General features: G+C 41.9%; 1 protein-coding gene across 5 annotated transcripts in view; it reads right to left on the reverse strand.

Annotated features, from left to right (window-relative positions):
* The window catches only part of col6a3 (collagen, type VI, alpha 3), a 78,362-nt gene that overhangs the window by 21,088 nt on the left and 34,330 nt on the right, over positions 1-22,944 (reverse strand). For 4 of the 5 annotated variants that reach the window (XM_053680839.1, XM_053680840.1, XM_053680841.1 and 1 more), the window contains 24 exons: positions 22,203-22,796; positions 21,512-22,096; positions 20,358-20,957; positions 19,644-20,240; positions 18,870-19,469; positions 18,059-18,655; positions 17,016-17,615; positions 16,242-16,841; positions 15,434-16,030; positions 14,389-14,988; positions 13,615-14,214; positions 12,806-13,402; positions 11,761-12,360; positions 10,987-11,586; positions 10,178-10,774; positions 9,132-9,731; positions 8,357-8,956; positions 7,548-8,144; positions 6,503-7,102; positions 5,729-6,328; positions 4,921-5,517; positions 3,878-4,477; positions 3,104-3,703; positions 2,295-2,891 (listed from right to left, as the gene is read on the reverse strand). In XM_053680839.1, the coding sequence (XP_053536814.1) occupies positions 2,295-2,891; positions 3,104-3,703; positions 3,878-4,477; positions 4,921-5,517; positions 5,729-6,328; positions 6,503-7,102; positions 7,548-8,144; positions 8,357-8,956; positions 9,132-9,731; positions 10,178-10,774; positions 10,987-11,586; positions 11,761-12,360; positions 12,806-13,402; positions 13,615-14,214; positions 14,389-14,988; positions 15,434-16,030; positions 16,242-16,841; positions 17,016-17,615; positions 18,059-18,655; positions 18,870-19,469; positions 19,644-20,240; positions 20,358-20,957; positions 21,512-22,096; positions 22,203-22,796 (14,355 nt within the window). The remainder of the gene's footprint in view (positions 1-2,294; positions 2,892-3,103; positions 3,704-3,877; positions 4,478-4,920; positions 5,518-5,728; positions 6,329-6,502; positions 7,103-7,547; positions 8,145-8,356; positions 8,957-9,131; positions 9,732-10,177; positions 10,775-10,986; positions 11,587-11,760; positions 12,361-12,805; positions 13,403-13,614; positions 14,215-14,388; positions 14,989-15,433; positions 16,031-16,241; positions 16,842-17,015; positions 17,616-18,058; positions 18,656-18,869; positions 19,470-19,643; positions 20,241-20,357; positions 20,958-21,511; positions 22,097-22,202; positions 22,797-22,944) is intronic. The other variant, XM_053680843.1, reaches the window with a different exon arrangement.

Genomic DNA, 22,944 nt, shown 5'->3' on the forward strand with positions numbered 1-22,944 from the left:
TAATCTCAGATCGTTATCTGTATAAAAGACACCTGGGAGCCAGAAATCTTTCTGATTGAGAGGGGGTCAAATACTTATTTCCCTCATTAAAATGCAAATCAATTTATAACATTTTTGACATGCGTTTTCAGGATTTTCTTGTTGTTATTCTGTCTCTCACTGTTCAAATAAATTTACCACTAAAATTATAGACTGATCATTTCTTTGTCAGTGGGCAAACGTACAAAATCAGCAGGGGATCAAATACCTTTTTCCCTCACTGTATATATATATATGACAGACATGCAGACCAATTTGATGCAGTGTGCAGTGTATGGTCTGAGCACTGACAGATTGACTCCCCACCCCTTCAACCTCTGCAGCAATGCTGGCAGCACTCATACGTCTATTTCCCAAAGACAACCTCTGGATATGACGCTGAGCACGTGCACTCAACTTCGTTGGTCGACCATGGCGAGGCCTGTTCTGAATGGAACCTGTCCTGTTAAACCACTGTATGGTCTTGGCAACGTGCTGCTGCTCAATGTCAGGGTCTTGGCAATCTTCTTATAGCCTAGGCCATCTTTATGTAGAGCAACATTTTTTTTCCTGATCCTCAGAGAGTTCTTTGCCATGAGGTGCCATGTTGAACTTCCAGTGACCAGTATGAGGGAGTGTGAGAGCGGTGACACCAAATTCAACACACCTGCTCCCCATTCACACCTGAGACCTTGTAACACTAACAAGTCACATGACACCGGGTAGGGAAAATGGCTAATTGGGCCCAATTTGGACATTTTCACTTAGGGGTGTACTCACTTTTGTTGCCAGCGGTTTAGACATTAATGGCTGTGTCTTGAGTTATTTTGAGGGGACAGCAAATTTACACTGTTACACAAGCTGTACACTCACTACTTTACACTGAAGAAAGTGTCATTTCTTCAGTGTTGTCACATAAAATGATATAATCAAATATTTACAAAAATGTGAGGGGTGTACTCACTTTTGTGAGATAATGTATATTGTATGTCTGTTATCAATTAAGTGATTCTGATTCACATGCAGAAAAGATCAGCTTTTTCTGTGGGATTGACATGTTTGTAGTTTCATCTGACTGCTGAAGGCGTGGTCCTCAAAGAGCTTACAAAGAATGTTCAGGATCTCATTGTCAAAAGATACTGATCAGGTGTGGGGTACAAAGGAATTTCAAAAACATTAGATGTACCATGGAACACCATGAAGGCCAACACTGTGAAGAACAGGATGTTCCTGAAAAATTGATGAAAGGACAAGGAGGATGCCAAGAGACCTACAACACCATTAAAGGAGCTGCAGGAATATCTGGTAAGTACTGGTCATTCCCTACATGGGACAACAATCTTTTGCATTCTTCACATGTCTGGGCTATAAGGTAGGGTAGATAGATGGAAGCCTTTTTCTCCAAAACAAAACACAACAACAACAAAAATTCCCAGATATATATATATATGCAAGCCAACCTAGATTTTGCCAAAAACATATGACAAAATGTGAGACCAAGGTAGAAACATATGTCTACACTATCCAGTACGATAATGACCCAAAGCACAAATCCACACCAAAAAAGGAATGGCTCAAAAGAAGATCATTGCATTGGAATGGCCCAATCATAGATCTAAATCCTACTGAAAATCTGTGGAATGACAAATAGTAGCATTTTCAAGTGACAGTGGAATAAAACTGCCAAATCAACATGTGCTAAGTTTTTAGACTCTTAACAAAAAAGACTGATTGCTGTATTAAAAGCATAAGGTGCTTTAACAAAGTATGAATTAAGGGGTCTGCACACTTGCAATAAGGATATTCATCATCCCAACAAAAAAAACATTCAATGTGTTTTTTAATCTAATTTTTTGACTGTTGGTTGCTATATAACATTAAAGGTGGATGTAAATTTGTTAATAAAGCCAGTTAAATCACTAGCCTGAAATGATCAGTTTATGTAACTAATTAGTGTTTGTGCATCACTACAGGAGTTGTTTATGTTCTGTCCTATGTATAAGCTAATCAGCAAGACTGGATAATTTTGTCTGGTTTCCAACAGTTAAGTTCAATGCTAAGACATGTACAGCATACAAGAAACTTTCTGGGAAGAAACTTTTTTTGGACACAATGCATATTAATTTTGCTGACAACACTAAATATAAAGGGAATGGCAAACATTAAAAAAAAAAAAAAAAGAAAGAGAAAGAAACAAAAAAAAAAAGGAAAAATTCAGCTAATTCCAAAACCGATTGTGCAGTCAATTTGAACAATGCTCTTAAAATATACCTTACCGATCACTGTAGGTATCAATGGAATTACGTCCAGAAGTGCAGTGCTGAGAGAGGTGTAAAATTGTTGCTGGACACTGGCTAGGTCAGAGAGCTCAGAAACAGTCTGAGCATAGGAAGGACCATTGGCAGTTCTTTGAATTTCACTGTTCAAATTCCTGGGGCCAACAGCAAAAATTAAGACTCCGCTCTCTTTCAGGGCAGAGGCCGGTTGATCAACATTATCTGTTGACCTGGATCCCCTGAGCAGAATGAGAACATTGGGCACACCCTGTTGATGTCTACTGCCAGCAGAGGCAGTGAAGATATTTTCTCTCACAAATTGGAGAGCAGACCCTGTGTTGACACGTCTCCCGCCTTTGTGCTTTACAGTGCTGATGGCATTGAGGATTTCATCTTTCGTTGAATAGCTATTCAGATAGAAATGCACCTCAGCACTTGTACTGTATTGCACCACTGAAACATGGTCCATGCTGTCCTCAAAGTTTAATTTTTCCACTACTCTTTGTACAAAGTCAAGCATGGCAGGGAATCCATTCCTAGTCCCATCTGAACCATCCAGCAGGAAGACAACATCCTTTCTGGGAAGCTCATAATCAACTAAGAAAGAAACAAATTAATTAACACCAAGGTATTTTGGTAAAATGCATCGGTTTGAAGAGGCAGTGGTATAGAGACATTTTCAACGGTTAATGTACCATTTTCAGTTTTTTTCCCCCTAATGTTGGATCTGTTTATGAAGATGATACACAATTTAAAGAAAAGCACAGTCATGTTAATCGAAGTAATCTATTGCTTTCAGACAGGCATACCATGAGAAGTTGGGGAGGATGGAGTGATGGGAACTGCCACAGCTTCTATAGAAGTCAGAAGTTGCTCTTGGACATTTGAGAGCTCAGTGAAATCTGACACAGTCAGAGCAAAACTGGGGTCAAACGAAATTCTCTCCAGTTCATTGCTATCAGAGTCCCTTGAGCCTATTCCAAAAATCAAGATTCCCAGATCCCTCAGCGCCGAAGCTGGGATATCGACATTGTCAAATGACCTTCCGGCACTCAACAGGATCAGCATCTGTGGTACACCCTCCAGTCGTCTGCTACCCGAGGAGGCAGTAAATACGTTGTCTCTGACATACTGTAGAGCTGCCCCTGTGTTTAGGGGCCTTCCTCCTTTGTGCCTCAAAACTCCGACTTTGCCAAGGATGTCCTCCTTTGTTGTGTATGTCTCAAGATAGAAATGGATTTCGGCATCTCTGCTGAACTGGACTACAGAAACGCGGTCTTTGTTCTCACCTACGTTCAACCTCTCCACCACTCGTTGAACAAAGTCTATCATTGCCGGGAACCCATTTCTATTGCCATCTGACCCATCCAGAAGGAAAACAACATCTCTCCTTGGTACACGAGCCTCAACTAGGGATAATGAATAAGGGTGAACAATACAGAACATTGTAACCAAGGTCATAAAAGAGTTGTTGTGCCATGCAACAGTCTGACACACACTGGATAGATTTTACTGACTGCTCTACATGTCTAGGAAAACTTTAGAATAACTTTGAAAAAAAGGCCACCAAATGATCATCTTACCTATAGTTGTTGGAGAGATACTTGTGGCTCCTATAAGTGCAGTATTAATGATGGAGAGAAGCCGCTCTTGTATATCGGGGAGGTAAGTAAAGTCTTTCACTGATAGTGTGGAACTAGGGTCATTTGAGATCTTCTGCAATTCAATGCTATCTGAGCCTACTGATCCCACAGAAAAGATCAAGACCCCAAGCTCTTTCAGGGAAGTGGCTGGCACATCAACGTTATCAAATGACCTTCCTCCACTCAACAAAATCAATACCTGAGGAACACCCTGTAAACGTCTACTTCCAGAAGAGATGCTGAAAACGCTGTCCCTTACATACTGGAGAGCCGTTCCTGAGTTGAGAGGTCTCCCTCCTTTGTGCCTCAGACCTCTAACGGTGTTGAGAATGCTCTCCTTTGTTGTGTATGTGTTGAGATAGAAATGCACCTCTGGATCTCTGCTGAATTGGACTACAGACACATGGTCTCCCCCCTCTGACACATTTAATCTCTCCACCATGCTTTGAACGAAATCAAGCATTGATGTGAAATGATTCCTAGTGCCATCTGAACCATCCAGAAGGAATACGACATCTCGCCGGTCAGTTCTTTGGTCAACTACACAGAGTGAAATATAAAAAATGTCATAACAACCTTTCTTGGACAATTTTAAAAGTAACCCCGCTCTCGTTCACAGTCTGTATTGTACATTGGTTGATTGAATTGCCCTGTCTTTTTTTCTTTTTGCCCAATTGGGTAGTAGTAGACTGATTACCTTGCAGGGTAGCTGAACCCTGACTGCAAGGCGAATTGCACAACTGCATTTGGCTAGAATCGTACAAACGGCCTCCGAGATCTAGGCCACGTGTGCTAGAAACGTTCTAAAACATAAACACCATAATCTCGAAAAGACCTGAAATAGCCTAAAACCCTGAAATGTATCTGCAAAATTACCTTATGCAGGGTAAATGTATTATTTTTTTTTTAAATAACATGGTATGATGGAATTCCAAAAGTGTTTGTGCAGTCAATTTGAACATTGCTCTTAAAATATACCTTACCGATCACTGTAGGTATCAATGGAATTACGTCCAGAAGTGCAGTGCTGAGAGAGGTGTAAAATTGTTGCTGGACACTGGCTAGGTCAGAGAGCTCAGAAACAGTCTGAGCATAGGAAGGACCATTGGCAATTCTCTGAATTTCACTGCTCAAATTCCTGGGGCCAACAGCAAAAATTAAGACTCCGCTCTCTTTCAGGGCAGAGGCCGGTTGATCAACATTATCTGTTGACCTGGATCCCCTGAGCAGAATGAGAACATTGGGCACACCCTGTTGATGTCTACTGCCAGCAGAGGCAGTGAAGATATTTTCTCTCACATATTGGAGAGCAGACCCTGTGTTGACACGTCTCCCGCCTTTGTGCTTTACAGTGCTGATGGCATTGAGGATTTCATCTTTCGTTGAATAGCTATTCAGATAGAAATGCACCTCAGCACTTGTACTGTATTGCACCACTGAAACATGGTCCATGCTGTCCTCAAAGTTTAATTTTTCCACTACTCTTTGTACAAAGTCAAGCATGGCAGGGAATCCATTCCTAGTCCCATCTGAACCATCCAGCAGGAAGACAACATCCTTTCTGGGAAGCTCATAATCAACTAAGAAAGAAACAACTCCATTAACACCAAGGTATTTTGGTAAAATGCATCGGTTTGAAGAGGCAGTAGTATAGAGACATTTTCTATGGTTAATGTACCAATTTCAGGTTTTTTTTCCTAATGTTGGATCTGTTTATGAAGATGATACACAATTTAAAGAAAAGCACAGTCATGTTAATCGAAGTAATCTATTGCTTTCAGACAGGCATACCATGAGAAGTTGGGGAGGATGGAGTGATGGGAACTGCCACAGCTTCTATAGAAGTCAGAAGTTGCTCTTGGACATTTGAGAGCTCAGTGAAATCTGACACAGTCAGAGCAAAACTGGGGTCAAACGAAATTCTCTCCAGTTCATTGCTATCAGAGTCCCTTGAGCCTATTCCAAAAATCAAGATTCCCAGATCCCTCAGCGCCGAAGCTGGGATATCGACATTGTCAAATGACCTTCCGGCACTCAACAGGATCAGCATCTGTGGTACACCCTCCAGTCGTCTGCTACCCGAGGAGGCAGTAAATACGTTGTCTCTGACATACTGTAGAGCTGCCCCTGTGTTTAGGGGCCTTCCTCCTTTGTGCCTCAAAACTCCGACTTTGCCAAGGATGTCCTCCTTTGTTGTGTATGTCTCAAGATAGAAATGGATTTCGGCATCTCTGCTGAACTGGACTACAGAAACGCGGTCTTTGTTCTCACCTACGTTCAACCTCTCCACCACTCGTTGAACAAAGTCTATCATTGCCGGGAACCCATTTCTATTGCCATCTGACCCATCCAGAAGGAAAACAACATCTCTCCTTGGTACACGAGCCTCAACTAGGGATAATGAATAAGGGTGAACAATACAGAACATTGTAACCAAGGTCATAAAAGAGTTGTTGTGCCATGCAACAGTCTGACACACACTGGATAGATTTTACTGACTGCTCTACATGTCTAGGAAAACTTTAGAATAACTTTGAAAAAAAGGCCACCAAATGATCATCTTACCTATAGTTGTTGGAGAGATACTTGTGGCTCCTATAAGTGCAGTATTAATGATGGAGAGAAGCCGCTCTTGTATATCGGGGAGGTAAGTAAAGTCTTTCACTGATAGTGTGGAACTAGGGTCATTTGAGATCTTCTGCAATTCAATGCTATCTGAGCCTACTGATCCCACAGAAAAGATCAAGACCCCAAGCTCTTTCAGGGAAGTGGCTGGCACATCAACGTTATCAAATGACCTTCCTCCACTCAACAAAATCAATACCTGAGGAACACCCTGTAAACGTCTACTTCCAGAAGAGATGCTGAAAACGCTGTCCCTTACATACTGGAGAGCCGTTCCTGAGTTGAGAGGTCTCCCTCCTTTGTGCCTCAGACCTCTAACGGTGTTGAGAATGCTCTCCTTTGTTGTGTATGTGTTGAGATAGAAATGCACCTCTGGATCTCTGCTGAATTGGACTACAGACACATGGTCTCCCCCCTCTGACACATTTAATCTCTCCACCATGCTTTGAACGAAATCAAGCATTGATGTGAAATGATTCCTAGTGCCATCTGAACCATCCAGAAGGAATACGACATCTCGCCGGTCAGTTCTTTGGTCAACTACACAGAGTGAAATATAAAAAATGTCATAACAACCTTTCTTGGACAATTTTAAAAGTAACCCCGCTCTCGTTCACAGTCTGTATTGTACATTGGTTGATTGAATTGCCCTGTCTTTTTTTCTTTTTGCCCAATTGGGTAGTAGTAGACTGATTACCTTGCAGGGTAGCTGAACCCTGACTGCAAGGCGAATTGCACAACTGCATTTGGCTAGAATCGTACAAACGGCCTCCGAGATCTAGGCCACGTGTGCTAGAAGCGTTGTAAAACATAACCACCATAATCTCGAAAAGACCTGAAATAGCCTAAAACTCTGAAACGTATCTGCAAAATTACCTCATGCATGGTAAATGTTGTTTTTTTTTTTTTTAAAGATCATGGTATGATGGAATTCCAAAAGTGTTTGTGCAGTCAATTTGAACATTGCTCTTAAAATATACCTTACCGATCACTGTAGGTCTCAGTGGAATTACGTCCAGAAGTGCAGTGCTGAGAGAGGTGTAAAATTGTTGTTGGACACTGGCTAGGTCAGAGAGCTCAGAAACAGTCTGAGCATAGGTAGGACCATTGGCAATTCTCTGAATTTCACTGCTCAAATTCCTGGGGCCAACAGCAAAAATTAAGACTCCGCTCTCTTTCAGGGCAGAGGCCGGTTGATCAACATTATCTGTTGACCTGGATCCCCTGAGCAGAATGAGAACATTGGGCACACCCTGTTGATGTCTACTGCCAGCAGAGGCAGTGAAGATATTTTCTCTCACATATTGGAGAGCAGACCCTGTGTTGACACGTCTCCCGCCTTTGTGCTTTACAGTGCTGATGGCATTGAGGATTTCATCTTTCGTTGAATAGCTATTCAGATAGAAATGCACCTCAGCACTTGTACTGTATTGCACCACTGAAACATGGTCCATGCTGTCCTCAAAGTTTAATTTTTCCACTACTCTTTGTACAAAGTCAAGCATGGCAGGGAATCCATTCCTAGTCCCATCTGAACCATCCAGCAGGAAGACAACATCCTTTCTGGGAAGCTCATAATCAACTAAGAAAGAAACAACTCCATTAACACCAAGGTATTTTGGTAAAATGCATCGGTTTGAAGAGGCAGTAGTATAGAGACATTTTCTATGGTTAATGTACCAATTTCAGGTTTTTTTTTCCTAATGTTGGATCTGTTTATGAAGATGATACACAATTTAAAGAAAAGCACAGTCATGTTAATCGAAGTAATCTATTGCTTTCAGACAGGCATACCATGAGAAGTTGGGGAGGATGGAGTGATGGGAACTGCCACAGCTTCTATAGAAGTCAGAAGTTGCTCTTGGACATTTGAGAGCTCAGTGAAATCTGACACAGTCAGAGCAAAACTGGGGTCAAATGAAATTCTCTCCAGTTCATTGCTATCAGAGTCCCTTGAGCCTATTCCAAAAATCAAGATTCCCAGATCCCTCAGCGCCGAAGCTGGGATATCGACATTGTCAAATGACCTTCCGGCACTCAACAGGATCAGCATCTGTGGTACACCCTCCAGTCGTCTGCTACCCGAGGAGGCAGTAAATACGTTGTCTCTGACATACTGTAGAGCTGCCCCTGTGTTTAGGGGCCTTCCTCCTTTGTGCCTCAAAACTCCGACTTTGCCAAGGATGTCCTCCTTTGTTGTGTATGTCTCAAGATAGAAATGGATTTCGGCATCTCTGCTGAACTGGACTACAGAAACGCGGTCTTTGTTCTCACCTACGTTCAACCTCTCCACCACTCGTTGAACAAAGTCTATCATTGCCGGGAACCCATTTCTATTGCCATCTGACCCATCCAGAAGGAAAACAACATCTCTCCTTGGTACACGAGCCTCAACTAGGGATAATGAATAAGGGTGAACAATACAGAACATTGTAACCAAGGTCATAAAAGAGTTGTTGTGCCATGCAACAGTCTGACACACACTGGATAGATTTTACTGACTGCTCTACATGTCTAGGAAAACTTTAGTAATAACTTTGAAAAAAAGGCCACCAAATGATCATCTTACCTATAGTTGTTGGAGAGATACTTGTGGCTCCTATAAGTGCAGTATTAATGATGGAGAGAAGCCGCTCTTGTACATCGGGGAGGTAAGTAAAGTCTGTCACTGATAGTGTGGAACTAGGGTCATTTGAGATCTTCTGCAATTCAATGCTATCTGAGCCTACTGATCCCACAGAAAAGATCAAGACCCCAAGCTCTTTCAGGGAAGTGGCTGGCACATCAACGTTATCAAATGACCTTCCTCCACTCAACAAAATCAGTACCTGAGGAACACCCTGTAAACGTCTACTTCCAGAAGAGATGCTGAAAACGCTGTCCCTTACATACTGGAGAGCCGTTCCTGTGTTGAGAGGTCTCCCTCCTTTGTGCCTCAGACCTCTAACGGTGTTGAGAATGCTCTCCTTTGTTGTGTATGTGTTGAGATAGAAATGCACCTCTGGATCTCTGCTGAATTGGACTACAGAGACATGGTCTCCCCCCTCTGACACATTTAATCTCTCCACCATGCTTTGAACGAAATCAAGCACTGATGTGAAATGATTCCTAGTGCCATCTGAACCATCCAGAAGGAGTACGACATCTCGCCGGTCAGTTCTTTGGTCAACTACACAGAGTGAAATATAAAAAATGTCATAACAACCTTTCTTGGACAATTTTAAAAGTAACCCCGTTCTCGTTCACAGTCTGTATTGTACATTGGTTGATTGAATTGACCTGTCTTTTTTTCTTTTTGCCCAATTGGAGAGTAGTGGACTGATTACCTTGCAAGGTAGCTGAACCCTGACTGCAAGGCGAATTGCACAACTGCATTTGGCTAGAATCGTACAAACGGCCTCCGAGATCTAGGCCACGTGTGCTAGAAACGTTCTAAAACATAAACACCATAATCTCGAAAAGACCTGAAATAGCCTAAAACCCTGAAACGTATCTGCAAAATTACCTTATGCAGGGTAAATGTTGTTTTTTTTTTTTTTTAAAGAACATGGTATGATGGAATTCCAAAAGTGTTTGTGCAGTCAATTTGAACATTGCTCTTAAAATATACCTTACCGATCACTGTAGGTATCAATGGAATTACGTCCAGAAGTGCAGTGCTGAGAGAGGTGTAAAATTGTTGCTGGACACTGGCTAGGTCAGAGAGCTCAGAAACAGTCTGAGCATAGGAAGGACCATTGGCAATTCTCTGAATTTCACTGCTCAAATTCCTGGGGCCAACAGCAAAAATTAAGACTCCGCTCTCTTTCAGGGCAGAGGCCGGTTGATCAACATTATCTGTTGACCTGGATCCCCTGAGCAGAATGAGAACATTGGGCACACCCTGTTGATGTCTACTGCCAGCAGAGGCAGTGAAGATATTTTCTCTCACATATTGGAGAGCAGACCCTGTGTTGACACGTCTCCCGCCTTTGTGCTTTACAGTGCTGATGGCATTGAGGATTTCATCTTTCGTTGAATAGCTATTCAGATAGAAATGCACCTCAGCACTTGTACTGTATTGCACCACTGAAACATGGTCCATGCTGTCCTCAAAGTTTAATTTTTCCACTACTCTTTGTACAAAGTCAAGCATGGCAGGGAATCCATTCCTAGTCCCATCTGAACCATCCAGCAGGAAGACAACATCCTTTCTGGGAAGCTCATAATCAACTAAGAAAGAAACAAATTAATTAACACCAAGGTATTTTGGTAAAATGCATCGGTTTGAAGAGGCAGTGGTATAGAGACATTTTCAATGGTTAATGTACCATTTTCAGTTTTTTTCCCCCTAATGTTGGATCTGTTTATGAAGATGATACACATTTTAAAGAAAAGCACAGTCATGTTAATCGAAGTAATCTATTGCTATCAGCCAGTCATACCATGAGAAGGTGGGGAGGGTGGAGTGATGGGAACTGCCACCGCCTCTATAGAAGTCAAAAGTTGCTCTTGGACATTTGAGAGCTCAGTGAAATCTGACACAGTCAGAGCAAGACTGGGGTCAAACGAAATTCTCTCCAGTTCATTGCTATCAGAGTCCCTTGAGCCTATTCCAAAAATCAAGATTCCCAGATCCCTCAGCGCCGAAGCTGGGATATCGACATTGTCAAATGACCTTCCGGCACTCAACAGGATCAGCATCTGTGGTACACCCTCCAGTCGTCTGCTACCCGAGGAGGCAGTAAATACGTTGTCTCTGACATACTGTAGAGCTGCCCCTGTGTTTAGGGGCCTTCCTCCTTTGTGCCTCAAAACTCCGACTTTGCCAAGGATGTCCTCCTTTGTTGTGTATGTCTCAAGATAGAAATGGATTTCGGCATCTCTGCTGAACTGGACTACAGAAACGCGGTCTTTGTTCTCACCTACGTTCAACCTCTCCACCACTCGTTGAACAAAGTCTATCATTGCCGTGAACCCATTTCTATTGCCATCTGACCCATCCAGAAGGAAAACAACATCTCTCCTTGGTACACGAGCCTCAACTAGGGATAATGAATAAGGGTGAACAATACAGAACATTGTAACCAAGGTCATAAAAGAGTTGTTGTGCCATGCAACAGTCTGACACACACTGGATAGATTTTACTGACTGCTCTACATGTCTAGGAAAACTTTAGAATAACTTTGAAAAAAAGGCCACCAAATGATCATCTTACCTATAGTTGTTGGAGAGATACTTGTGGCTCCTATAAGTGCAGTATTAATGATGGAGAGAAGCCGCTCTTGTACATCGGGGAGGTAAGTAAAGTCTGTCACTGATAGTGTGGAACTAGGGTCATTTGAGATCTTCTGCAATTCAATGCTATCTGAGCCTACTGATCCCACAGAAAAGATCAAGACCCCAAGCTCTTTCAGGGAAGTGGCTGGCACATCAACGTTATCAAATGACCTTCCTCCACTCAACAAAATCAATACCTGAGGAACACCCTGTAAACGTCTACTTCCAGAAGAGATGCTGAAAACGCTGTCCCTTACATACTGGAGAGCCGTTCCTGTGTTGAGAGGTCTCCCTCCTTTGTGCCTCAGACCTCTAACGGTGTTGAGAATGCTCTCCTTTGTTGTGTATGTGTTGAGATAGAAATGCACCTCTGGATCTCTGCTGAATTGGACTACAGAGACATGGTCTCCCCCCTCTGACACATTTAATCTCTCCACCATGCTTTGAACGAAATCAAGCACTGATGTGAAATGATTCCTAGTGCCATCTGAACCATCCAGAAGGAATACGACATCTCGCCGGTCAGTTCTTTGGTCAACTACACAGAGTGAAATATAAAAAATGTCATAACAACCTTTCTTGGACAATTTTAAAAGTAACCCCGTTCTCGTTCACAGTCTGTATTGTACATTGGTTGATTGAATTGCCCTGTCTTTTTTTCTTTTTGCCCAATTGGGTAGTAGTAGACTGATTACCTTGCAGGGTAGCTGAACCCTGACTGCAAGGCGAATTGCACAACTGCATTTGGCTAGAATCGTACAAACGGCCTCCGAGATCTAGGCCACGTGTGCTAGAAGCGTTGTAAAACATAACCACCATAATCTCGAAAAGACCTGAAATAGCCTAAAACTCTGAAACGTATCTGCAAAATTACCTCATGCATGGTAAATGTTGTTTTTTTTTTTTTTAAAGATCATGGTATGATGGAATTCCAAAAGTGTTTGTGCAGTCAATTTGAACATTGCTCTTAAAATATACCTTACCGATCACTGTAGGTCTCAGTGGAATTACGTCCAGAAGTGCAGTGCTGAGAGAGGTGTAAAATTGTTGCTGGACACTGGCTAGGTCAGAGAGCTCAGAAACAGTCTGAGCATAGGTAGGACCATTGGCAATTCTCTGAATTTCACTGCTCAAATTCCTGGGGCCAACAGCAAAAATTAAGACTCCGCTCTCTTTCAGGGCAGAGGCCGGTTGATCAACATTATCTGTTGACCTGGATCCCCTGAGCAGAATGAGAACATTGGGCACACCCTGTTGATGTCTACTGCCAGCAGAGGCAGTGAAGATATTTTCTCTCACATATTGGAGAGCAGACCCTGTGTTGACACGTCTCCCGCCTTTGTGCTTTACAGTGCTGATGGCATTGAGGATTTCATCTTTCGTTGAATAGCTATTCAGATAGAAATGCACCTCAGCACTTGTACTGTATTGCACCACTGAAACATGGTCCATGCTGTCCTCAAAGTTTAATTTTTCCACTACTCTTTGTACAAAGTCAAGCATGGCAGGGAATCCATTCCTAGTCCCATCTGAACCATCCAGCAGGAAGACAACATCCTTTCTGGGAAGCTCATAATCAACTAAGAAAGAAACAACTCCATTAACACCAAGGTATTTTGGTAAAATGCATCGGTTTGAAGAGGCAGTAGTATAGAGACATTTTCTATGGTTAATGTACCAATTTCAGGTTTTTTTTTCCTAATGTTGGATCTGTTTATGAAGATGATACACAATTTAAAGAAAAGCACAGTCATGTTAATCGAAGTAATCTATTGCTTTCAGACAGGCATACCATGAGAAGTTGGGGAGGATGGAGTGATGGGAACTGCCACAGCTTCTATAGAAGTCAGAAGTTGCTCTTGGACATTTGAGAGCTCAGTGAAATCTGACACAGTCAGAGCAAAACTGGGGTCAAATGAAATTCTCTCCAGTTCATTGCTATCAGAGTCCCTTGAGCCTATTCCAAAAATCAAGATTCCCAGATCCCTCAGCGCCGAAGCTGGGATATCGACATTGTCAAATGACCTTCCGGCACTCAACAGGATCAGCATCTGTGGTACACCCTCCAGTCGTCTGCTACCCGAGGAGGCAGTAAATACGTTGTCTCTGACATACTGTAGAGCTGCCCCTGTGTTTAGGGGCCTTCCTCCTTTGTGCCTCAAAACTCCGACTTTGCCAAGGATGTCCTCCTTTGTTGTGTATGTCTCAAGATAGAAATGGATTTCGGCATCTCTGCTGAACTGGACTACAGAAACGCGGTCTTTGTTCTCACCTACGTTCAACCTCTCCACCACTCGTTGAACAAAGTCTATCATTGCCGGGAACCCATTTCTATTGCCATCTGACCCATCCAGAAGGAAAACAACATCTCTCCTTGGTACACGAGCCTCAACTAGGGATAATGAATAAGGGTGAACAATACAGAACATTGTAACCAAGGTCATAAAAGAGTTGTTGTGCCATGCAACAGTCTGACACACACTGGATAGATTTTACTGACTGCTCTACATGTCTAGGAAAACTTTAGAATAACTTTGAAAAAAAGGCCACCAAATGATCATCTTACCTATAGTTGTTGGAGAGATACTTGTGGCTCCTATAAGTGCAGTATTAATGATGGAGAGAAGCCGCTCTTGTACATCGGGGAGGTAAGTAAAGTCTGTCACTGATAGTGTGGAACTAGGGTCATTTGAGATCTTCTGCAATTCAATGCTATCTGAGCCTACTGATCCCACAGAAAAGATCAAGACCCCAAGCTCTTTCAGGGAAGTGGCTGGCACATCAACGTTATCAAATGACCTTCCTCCACTCAACAAAATCAATACCTGAGGAACACCCTGTAAACGTCTACTTCCAGAAGAGATGCTGAAAACGCTGTCCCTTACATACTGGAGAGCCGTTCCTGTGTTGAGAGGTCTCCCTCCTTTGTGCCTCAGACCTCTAACGGTGTTGAGAATGCTCTCCTTTGTTGTGTATGTGTTGAGATAGAAATGCACCTCTGGATCTCTGCTGAATTGGACTACAGAGACATGGTCTCCCCCCTCTGACACATTTAATCTCTCCACCATGCTTTGAACGAAATCAAGCACTGATGTGAAATGATTCCTAGTGCCATCTGAACCATCCAGAAGGAATACGACATCTCGCCGGTCAGTTCTTTGGTCAACTACACAGAGTGAAATATAAAAAATGTCATAACAACCTTTCTTGGACAATTTTAAAAGTAACCCCGTTCTCGTTCACAGTCTGTATTGTACATTGGTTGATTGAATTGACCTGTCTTTTTTTCTTTTTGCCCAATTGCAGAGTAGTGGACTGATTACCTTGCAAGGTAGCTGAACCCTGACTGCAAGGCGAATTGCACAACTGCATTTGGCTAGAATCGTACAAACGGCCTCCGAGATCTAGGCCACGTGTGCTAGAAACGTTCTAAAACATAAACACCATAATCTCGAAAAGACCTGAAATAGCCTAAAACCCTGAAACGTATCTGCAAAATTACCTTATGCAGGGTAAATGTTGTTTTTTTTTTTTTTAAAGAACATGGTATGATGGAATTCCAAAAGTGTTTGTGCAGTCAATTTGAACATTGCTCTTAAAATATACCTTACCGATCACTGTAGGTATCAATGGAATTACGTCCAGAAGTGCAGTGCTGAGAGAGGTGTAAAATTGTTGCTGGACACTGGCTAGGTCAGAGAGCTCAGAAACAGTCTGAGCATAGGAAGGACCATTGGCAATTCTCTGAATTTCACTGCTCAAATTCCTGGGGCCAACAGCAAAAATTAAGACTCCGCTCTCTTTCAGGGCAGAGGCCGGTTGATCAACATTATCTGTTGACCTGGATCCCCTGAGCAGAATGAGAACATTGGGCACACCCTGTTGATGTCTACTGCCAGCAGAGGCAGTGAAGATATTTTCTCTCACATATTGGAGAGCAGACCCTGTGTTGACACGTCTCCCGCCTTTGTGCTTTACAGTGCTGATGGCATTGAGGATTTCATCTTTCGTTGAATAGCTATTCAGATAGAAATGCACCTCAGCACTTGTACTGTATTGCACCACTGAAACATGGTCCATGCTGTCCTCAAAGTTTAATTTTTCCACTACTCTTTGTACAAAGTCAAGCATGGCAGGGAATCCATTCCTAGTCCCATCTGAACCATCCAGCAGGAAGACAACATCCTTTCTGGGAAGCTCATAATCAACTAAGAAAGAAACAACTCCATTAACACCAAGGTATTTTGGTAAAATGCATCGGTTTGAAGAGGCAGTAGTATAGAGACATTTTCTATGGTTAATGTACCAATTTCAGGTTTTTTTTCCTAATGTTGGATCTGTTTATGAAGATGATACACAATTTAAAGAAAAGCACAGTCATGTTAATCGAAGTAATCTATTGCTTTCAGACAGTCATACCATGAGAAGTTGGGGAGGGTGGAGTGATGGGAACTGCCACCGCCTCTATAGAAGTCAGAAGTTGCTCTTGGACATTTGAGAGCTCAGTGAAATCTGACACAGTCAGAGCAAAACTGGGGTCAAACGAAATTCTCTCCAGTTCATTGCTATCAGAGTCCCTTGAGCCTATTCCAAAAATCAAGATTCCCAGATCCCTCAGCGCCGAAGCTGGGATATCGACATTGTCAAATGACCTTCCGGCACTCAACAGGATCAGCATCTGTGGTACACCCTCCAGTCGTCTGCTACCCGAGGAGGCAGTAAATACGTTGTCTCTGACATACTGTAGAGCTGCCCCTGTGTTTAGGGGCCTTCCTCCTTTGTGCCTCAAAACTCCGACTTTGCCAAGGATGTCCTCCTTTGTTGTGTATGTCTCAAGATAGAAATGGATTTCGGCATCTCTGCTGAACTGGACTACAGAAACGCGGTCTTTGTTCTCACCTACGTTCAACCTCTCCACCACTCGTTGAACAAAGTCTATCATTGCCGGGAACCCATTTCTATTGCCATCTGACCCATCCAGTAGGAAAACAACATCTCTCCTTGGTACACGAGCCTCAACTAGGGATAATGAATAAGGGTGAACAATACAGAACATTGTAACCAAGGTCATAAAAGAGTTGTTGTGCCATGCAACAGTCTGACACACACTGGATAGATTTCACTGACTGCTCTACATGTCTAGGAAAACTTTAGAATAACTTTGAAAAAAAGGCCACCAAATGATCATCATACCTATAGTTGTTGGAGAGATATTTGTGGCTCCTATAAGTGCAGTATTAACGATGGAGAGAAGCCGCTCTTGTACATCGGGGAGGTAAGTAAAGTCTGTCACTGATAGTGTGGAACTAGGGTCATTTGAGATCTTCTGCAATTCAATGCTATCTGAGCCTACTGATCCCACAGAAAAGATCAAGACCCCAAGCTCTTTCAGGGAAGTGGCTGGCACATCAACGTTATCAAATGACCTTCCCCCACTCAACAAAATCAATACCTGAGGAACACCCTGTAAACGTCTACTTCCAGAAGAGATGCTGAAAACGCTGTCCCTTACATACTGGAGAGCCGTTCCTGTGTTGAGAGGTCTCCCTCCTTTGTGCCTCAGACCTCTAACGGTGTTGAGAATGCTCTCCTTTGTTGTGTATGTGTTGAGATAGAAATGCACCTCTGGATCTCTGCTGAATTGGACTACAGAGACATGGTCTCCCCCCTCTGATACATTTAATCTCTCCACCATGCTTTGAACGAAATCAAGCATTGATGTGAAATGATTCCTAGTGCCATCTGAACCATCCAGAAGGAATACGACATCTCGCCGGTCAGTTCTTAGGTCTACTACACAGAGTGAAATATAAAAAATGTCATAACAACCATTCTTGGACAATTTTAAAAGTAACCCCGCTCTCGTTCACAGTCTGTATTGTACATTGGTTGATTGAATTGACCTGTCTTTTTTTCTTTTTGCCCAATTGGGTAGTAGTAGACTGATTACCTTGCAAGGTAGCTGAACCCTGACTGCAAGGCGAATTGCACAACTGCATTTGGCTAGAATCGTACAAACGGCCTCCGAGATCTAGGCCACGTGTGCTAGAAACGTTCTAAAACATAAACACCATAATCTCGAAAAGACCTGAAATAGCCTAAAACCCTGAAACGTATCTGCAAAATTACCTTATGCAGGGTAAATGTATTATTTTTTTTTTAAATAACATGGTATGATGGAATTCCAAAAGTGTTTGTGCAGTCAATTTGAACATTGCTCTTAAAATATACCTTACCGATCACTGTAGGTATCAATGGAATTACGTCCAGAAGTGCAGTGCTGAGAGAGGTGTAAAATTGTTGCTGGACACTGGCTAGGTCAGAGAGCTCAGAAACAGTCTGAGCATAGGAAGGACCATTGGCAATTCTCTGAATTTCACTGCTCAAATTCCTGGGGCCAACAGCAAAAATTAAGACTCCGCTCTCTTTCAGGGCAGAGGCCGGTTGATCAACATTATCTGTTGACCTGGATCCCCTGAGCAGAATGAGAACATTGGGCACACCCTGTTGATGTCTACTGCCAGCAGAAGCAGTGAAGATATTTTCTCTCACATATTGGAGAGCAGACCCTGTGTTGACACGTCTCCCGCCTTTGTGCTTTACAGTGCTGATGGCATTGAGGATTTCATCTTTCGTTGAATAGCTATTCAGATAGAAATGCACCTCAGCACTTGTACTGTATTGCACCACTGAAACATGGTCCATGCTGTCCTCAAAGTTTAATTTTTCCACTACTCTTTGTACAAAGTCAAGCATGGCAGGGAATCCATTCCTAGTCCCATCTGAACCATCCAGCAGGAAGACAACATCCTTTCTGGGAAGCTCATAATCAACTAAGAAAGAAACAAATTCATTAACACCAAGATATTTTGGTAAAATGCATCAGTTTGAAGAGGCAGTAGTACAGAGACATTTTCAATGGTTAATGTACTAATTTCAGTTTTTTTTTCCCCCTAATGTTGGATCTGTTTATGAAGATGATACACAATTTAAAGAAAAGCACAGTCATGTTAATCGAAATAATCTATTGCTATCAGCCAGTCATACCATGAGAAGGTGGGGAGGGTGGAGTGATGGGAACTGCCAAAGCCTCTATAGAAGTCAAAAGTCGCTCTTGGACATTTGAGAGCTCAGTGAAATCTGACACAGTCAGAGCAAAACTGGGGTCAAACGAAATTCTCTCCAGTTCATTGCTATCAGAGTCCCTTGAGCCTATTCCAAAAATCAAGATTCCCAGATCCCTCAGCGCCGAAGCTGGGATATCGACATTGTCAAATGACCTTCCGGCACTCAACAGGATCAGCATCTGTGGTACACCCTCCAGTCGTCTGCTACCCGAGGAGGCAGTAAATACGTTGTCTCTGACATACTGTAGAGCTGCCCCTGTGTTTAGGGGCCTTCCTCCTTTGTGCCTCAAAACTCCGACTTTGCCAAGGATGTCCCCCTTTGTTGTGTATGTCTCAAGATAGAAATGGATTTCGGCATCTCTGCTGAACTGGACTACAGAAACACGGTCTTTGTTCTCACCTACGTTCAACCTCTCCACCACTCGTTGAACAAAGTCTATCATTGCCGGGAACCCATTTCTATTGCCATCTGACCCATCCAGAAGGAAAACAACATCTCTCCTTGGTACACGAGCCTCAACTAGGGATAATGAATACGGGTGAACAATACAGAACATTGTAAACAAGGTCATAAAAGAGTTGTTGTGCTAATCAACAGTCTGACACACAGTGTATAGATTTTACTGACTGCTCTACATGTCTAGGAAAACTTTAGAATAACTTTGAACAAAAGGCCACCAAATAATCATCTTACCTATAGTTGTTGGAGAGATATTTGTGGCTCCTATAAGTGCAGTGTTAATGATGGAGAGAAGCTGCTCTTGTACATTGGGGAGGTAAGTAAAGTCTGTCACTGATAGTGTGGAACTAGGATCATTTGAGATCTTCTGCAATTCAATGCTATCTGAGCCTACTGATCCCACAGAAAAGATCAAGACCCCAAGCTCTTTCAGGGAAGTGGCTGGCACATCAACGTTATCAAATGACCTTCCTCCACTCAACAAAATCAATACTTGAGGAACACCCTGTAAACGTCTACTTCCAGAAGAGGCAGTGATCACATTGTCCCTTACATATTGGAGAGCCGTTCCTGTGTTGAGAGGTCTCCCTCCTTTGTGCCTCAGACCTCTAACGGTGTGGAGAATGCTCTCCTTTGTTGTATATGTGTTGAGATAGAAATGCACCTCTGGATCTCTGCTGAACTGGACTACAGAGACACGGTCTCTACCCTCTGACACATTTAATCTCTCCACAGTGCTTTGAACGAAATCACGGATTGCTGGGAAATAATTCCTTGTGCCATCTGAACCATCCAGTAGAAAAGTTATATCATGCTTTTCATGTATTTTGCCTGCACAATGTATAAAATGTAACAACAATATAACCATGGTATAATTTGTATAGTTTTGCTTTGTGATACACAGGTAAAATATTTATTCACATTTTATGTGGCATGGACATGACTCACCAATCAAAGATTCAGTTTTCGTTTTGCCTTTTGACAAATCCTTTTTCACTTCTGCTACTACTTCCTCTTTGATATTTGGTAGGTGATTATAGTCATTTACAAAGAATGATGTTATTTCAGATGAAATTCTTTTGAACTCCTGAGCATCTGAGTTTTGTGTGCCTATTCCAATTATTGAGACTCCAGCATGTTTGAGAGCAGTAACTGGCTCACCAATACTGTCTTTTGATTTCCCCCCAGACAGGAGTATTAGTATTTGAGGAACTCCTTCATGCTTTCTACTGCCAGATGTTGCAACAAATATATTATTATTAACATACCAAAGAGCAGAGCCTGTATTAAGGGGTCTTCCTCCTTTGTGTGTAAGACCTTTAACAGCATTTAACACATCTTCCTTTCTCAGAAATGAATTTAGATGAAAATTGGCAACTGCTACGTTGCTGTACTGAATTATTGCAATTCTGTTCTCATTTACTCCAATAGTGAGATCTGCAATAATATTGTACAAAAAATCACGTATTGCTTGAAATCCTCTTCTAGTATTGTCTGAGCCATCCACAAGAAAAGCAATATCTCTTTTCAAATCTTTAAACTGATTTGCTGAGGAACAGAAAACAAAAGACAATTCCATTAAGAAAGTTGTTCAGCTACATCACAATGTAGAAAGTCTACAAATACTCTCACTCACTAACTTTCACCTATCACGTTATCCTGGTCACTCACTCACTCACTCACTCACACTTTATCTTGCTCAGGGTTGTGGTGGATCTGGAGCCAAACATGGGAACACTGGGCGTTAATACACCATGGATGGGACACCAACCATTCTTTCACACAGACTTTTACACCTAGGTACAATTTATCCTAGCCAATGCACTTACTGGTCATTAAGAGAGCATGCATAGAACTATGCACGTACAGTAAGCAGAATTCCTATAAATAATATAAATAATTAAAATCATGTACTTTCTGTCTATAGCATCAATATGGGCTTCTTCTGATTGATTCTCTTCTGTCAGTTTTGTTAATAGATTCTGTTGGATATTTTCTAAGTTACATAAATTAGGAACAGCATACAGTATGTGTAATTTATCTGTGAGGAAATAGACTCTCAATCAAAACAATCAGTGTGCTGTATTTATAAGAGTTCTTACCCTCAGTTCTTGTAAACTTCACTGAATTTTCTTCAACACCATTCATAGAAGCAACTAATTCATAGATGCTTTCAAGGAAGTTAAAGTCAGGGATGGAGAAGGCATATGTTGGTTTAGAGGACATTGTCTGTAACTCCAAAGCATCAGCATTTCTTGTTCCAAAGGTAAAGACTATTACTTTACTTTCCCTTAATGCCTGAGAAGCACTTCTGATATCATCATTTGATCGTCCACCAGAAAATATGTACAGTATCTGATGTGTTCCCTCAAAAGGCCTGCCTCCAGATGATGGAGTGAATATATAATCTTTAATAAATTGGAGGGCCGCACCACTGTTTAGCGGCCTCCCAACTTTGTGTTTAACAGATCGTATTGAATTCTGCACTTCATTCTTGGTTGAATATGAGTTGAGATAAAAATTGGCAGTAGCATCTCGACTGTACTGGACCAGGGCAACCCTGTCACCACTTTCTTCTACATTGAGATTTTCAACAATCTTTTGGAGAAAGGAACGGATTGCCTCAAAGCCACTTTTAGCATCGTCAGATCCATCCACAAGAAATACAACATCGCTTTTTATAGAGTCTAGAATAAGAAGTGTCAAAATACTTGATCTCACAATATGAGCAATCGCAGTATAATGTACAGTATAAAAAGATATAAATGGAATAAAAAGGGCACCATCTCTTACCGAAAACCAAAGGAAAGCTGATTGCCACTTGTTTGTTTGATGCCTCTTTTATTAAAGACCAAACATCCTCTTTAATTGTGAAAAGGTTATCAAAGTTAACAATAAAAAAGTAATTTGGTTGATAGGATATTGTTTGTAGTTCAAGGGTGTCTGCATCTGGGGTACCAATACTTAATGGAAAAACTCCAATTTCTTTCAGGGCTTTAACTGGGCCTCTAACATCATCCCTAGACCGCCCTGCAGTCAGCAGAACCAAAATCTGTGGAACACCCTCTAAACGTCTGCTGCCTGAGAGGACCGAAAAGACGTTATCCTTTACATATTGTAAAGCTGCCCCAGTAAAAAGTAGTTCTCCACCTTTGTGGCGCAGCTGTTTTATAGTGTCAATAACTTCATCTTGACCTGAGAAATGTGTGTTCAAAAAGAAATCAACCGTTGCTTTGTCACTGTACTGGACCACAGAAATACGATCTCTGTTCTGCTCCAAATTTAACGTTTCTGCCAAGAGCAGGATAAAATTTTGCATACTTGAGAAACTTTCCTTATTTCTGTCAGAGCCATCGATCAAAAAAACTACATCCTTTTTTCCATCTGCTGTAAGAAAAAACCAAATGCAATAAAGTCTTATCACACTACACATGTGTCTGAAGCATTATATACAATCTATAAGCATTTTCTATAAGCATTATATTCTGAAGTAGCAATTACAATACACTTCCATTTTCTCAAGTAATTTAATCCA

Source organism: Ictalurus punctatus, chromosome 6 (genome assembly GCF_001660625.3).
Source record: "Ictalurus punctatus breed USDA103 chromosome 6, Coco_2.0, whole genome shotgun sequence".
Lineage (NCBI taxonomy): Eukaryota > Metazoa > Chordata > Actinopteri > Siluriformes > Ictaluridae > Ictalurus > Ictalurus punctatus.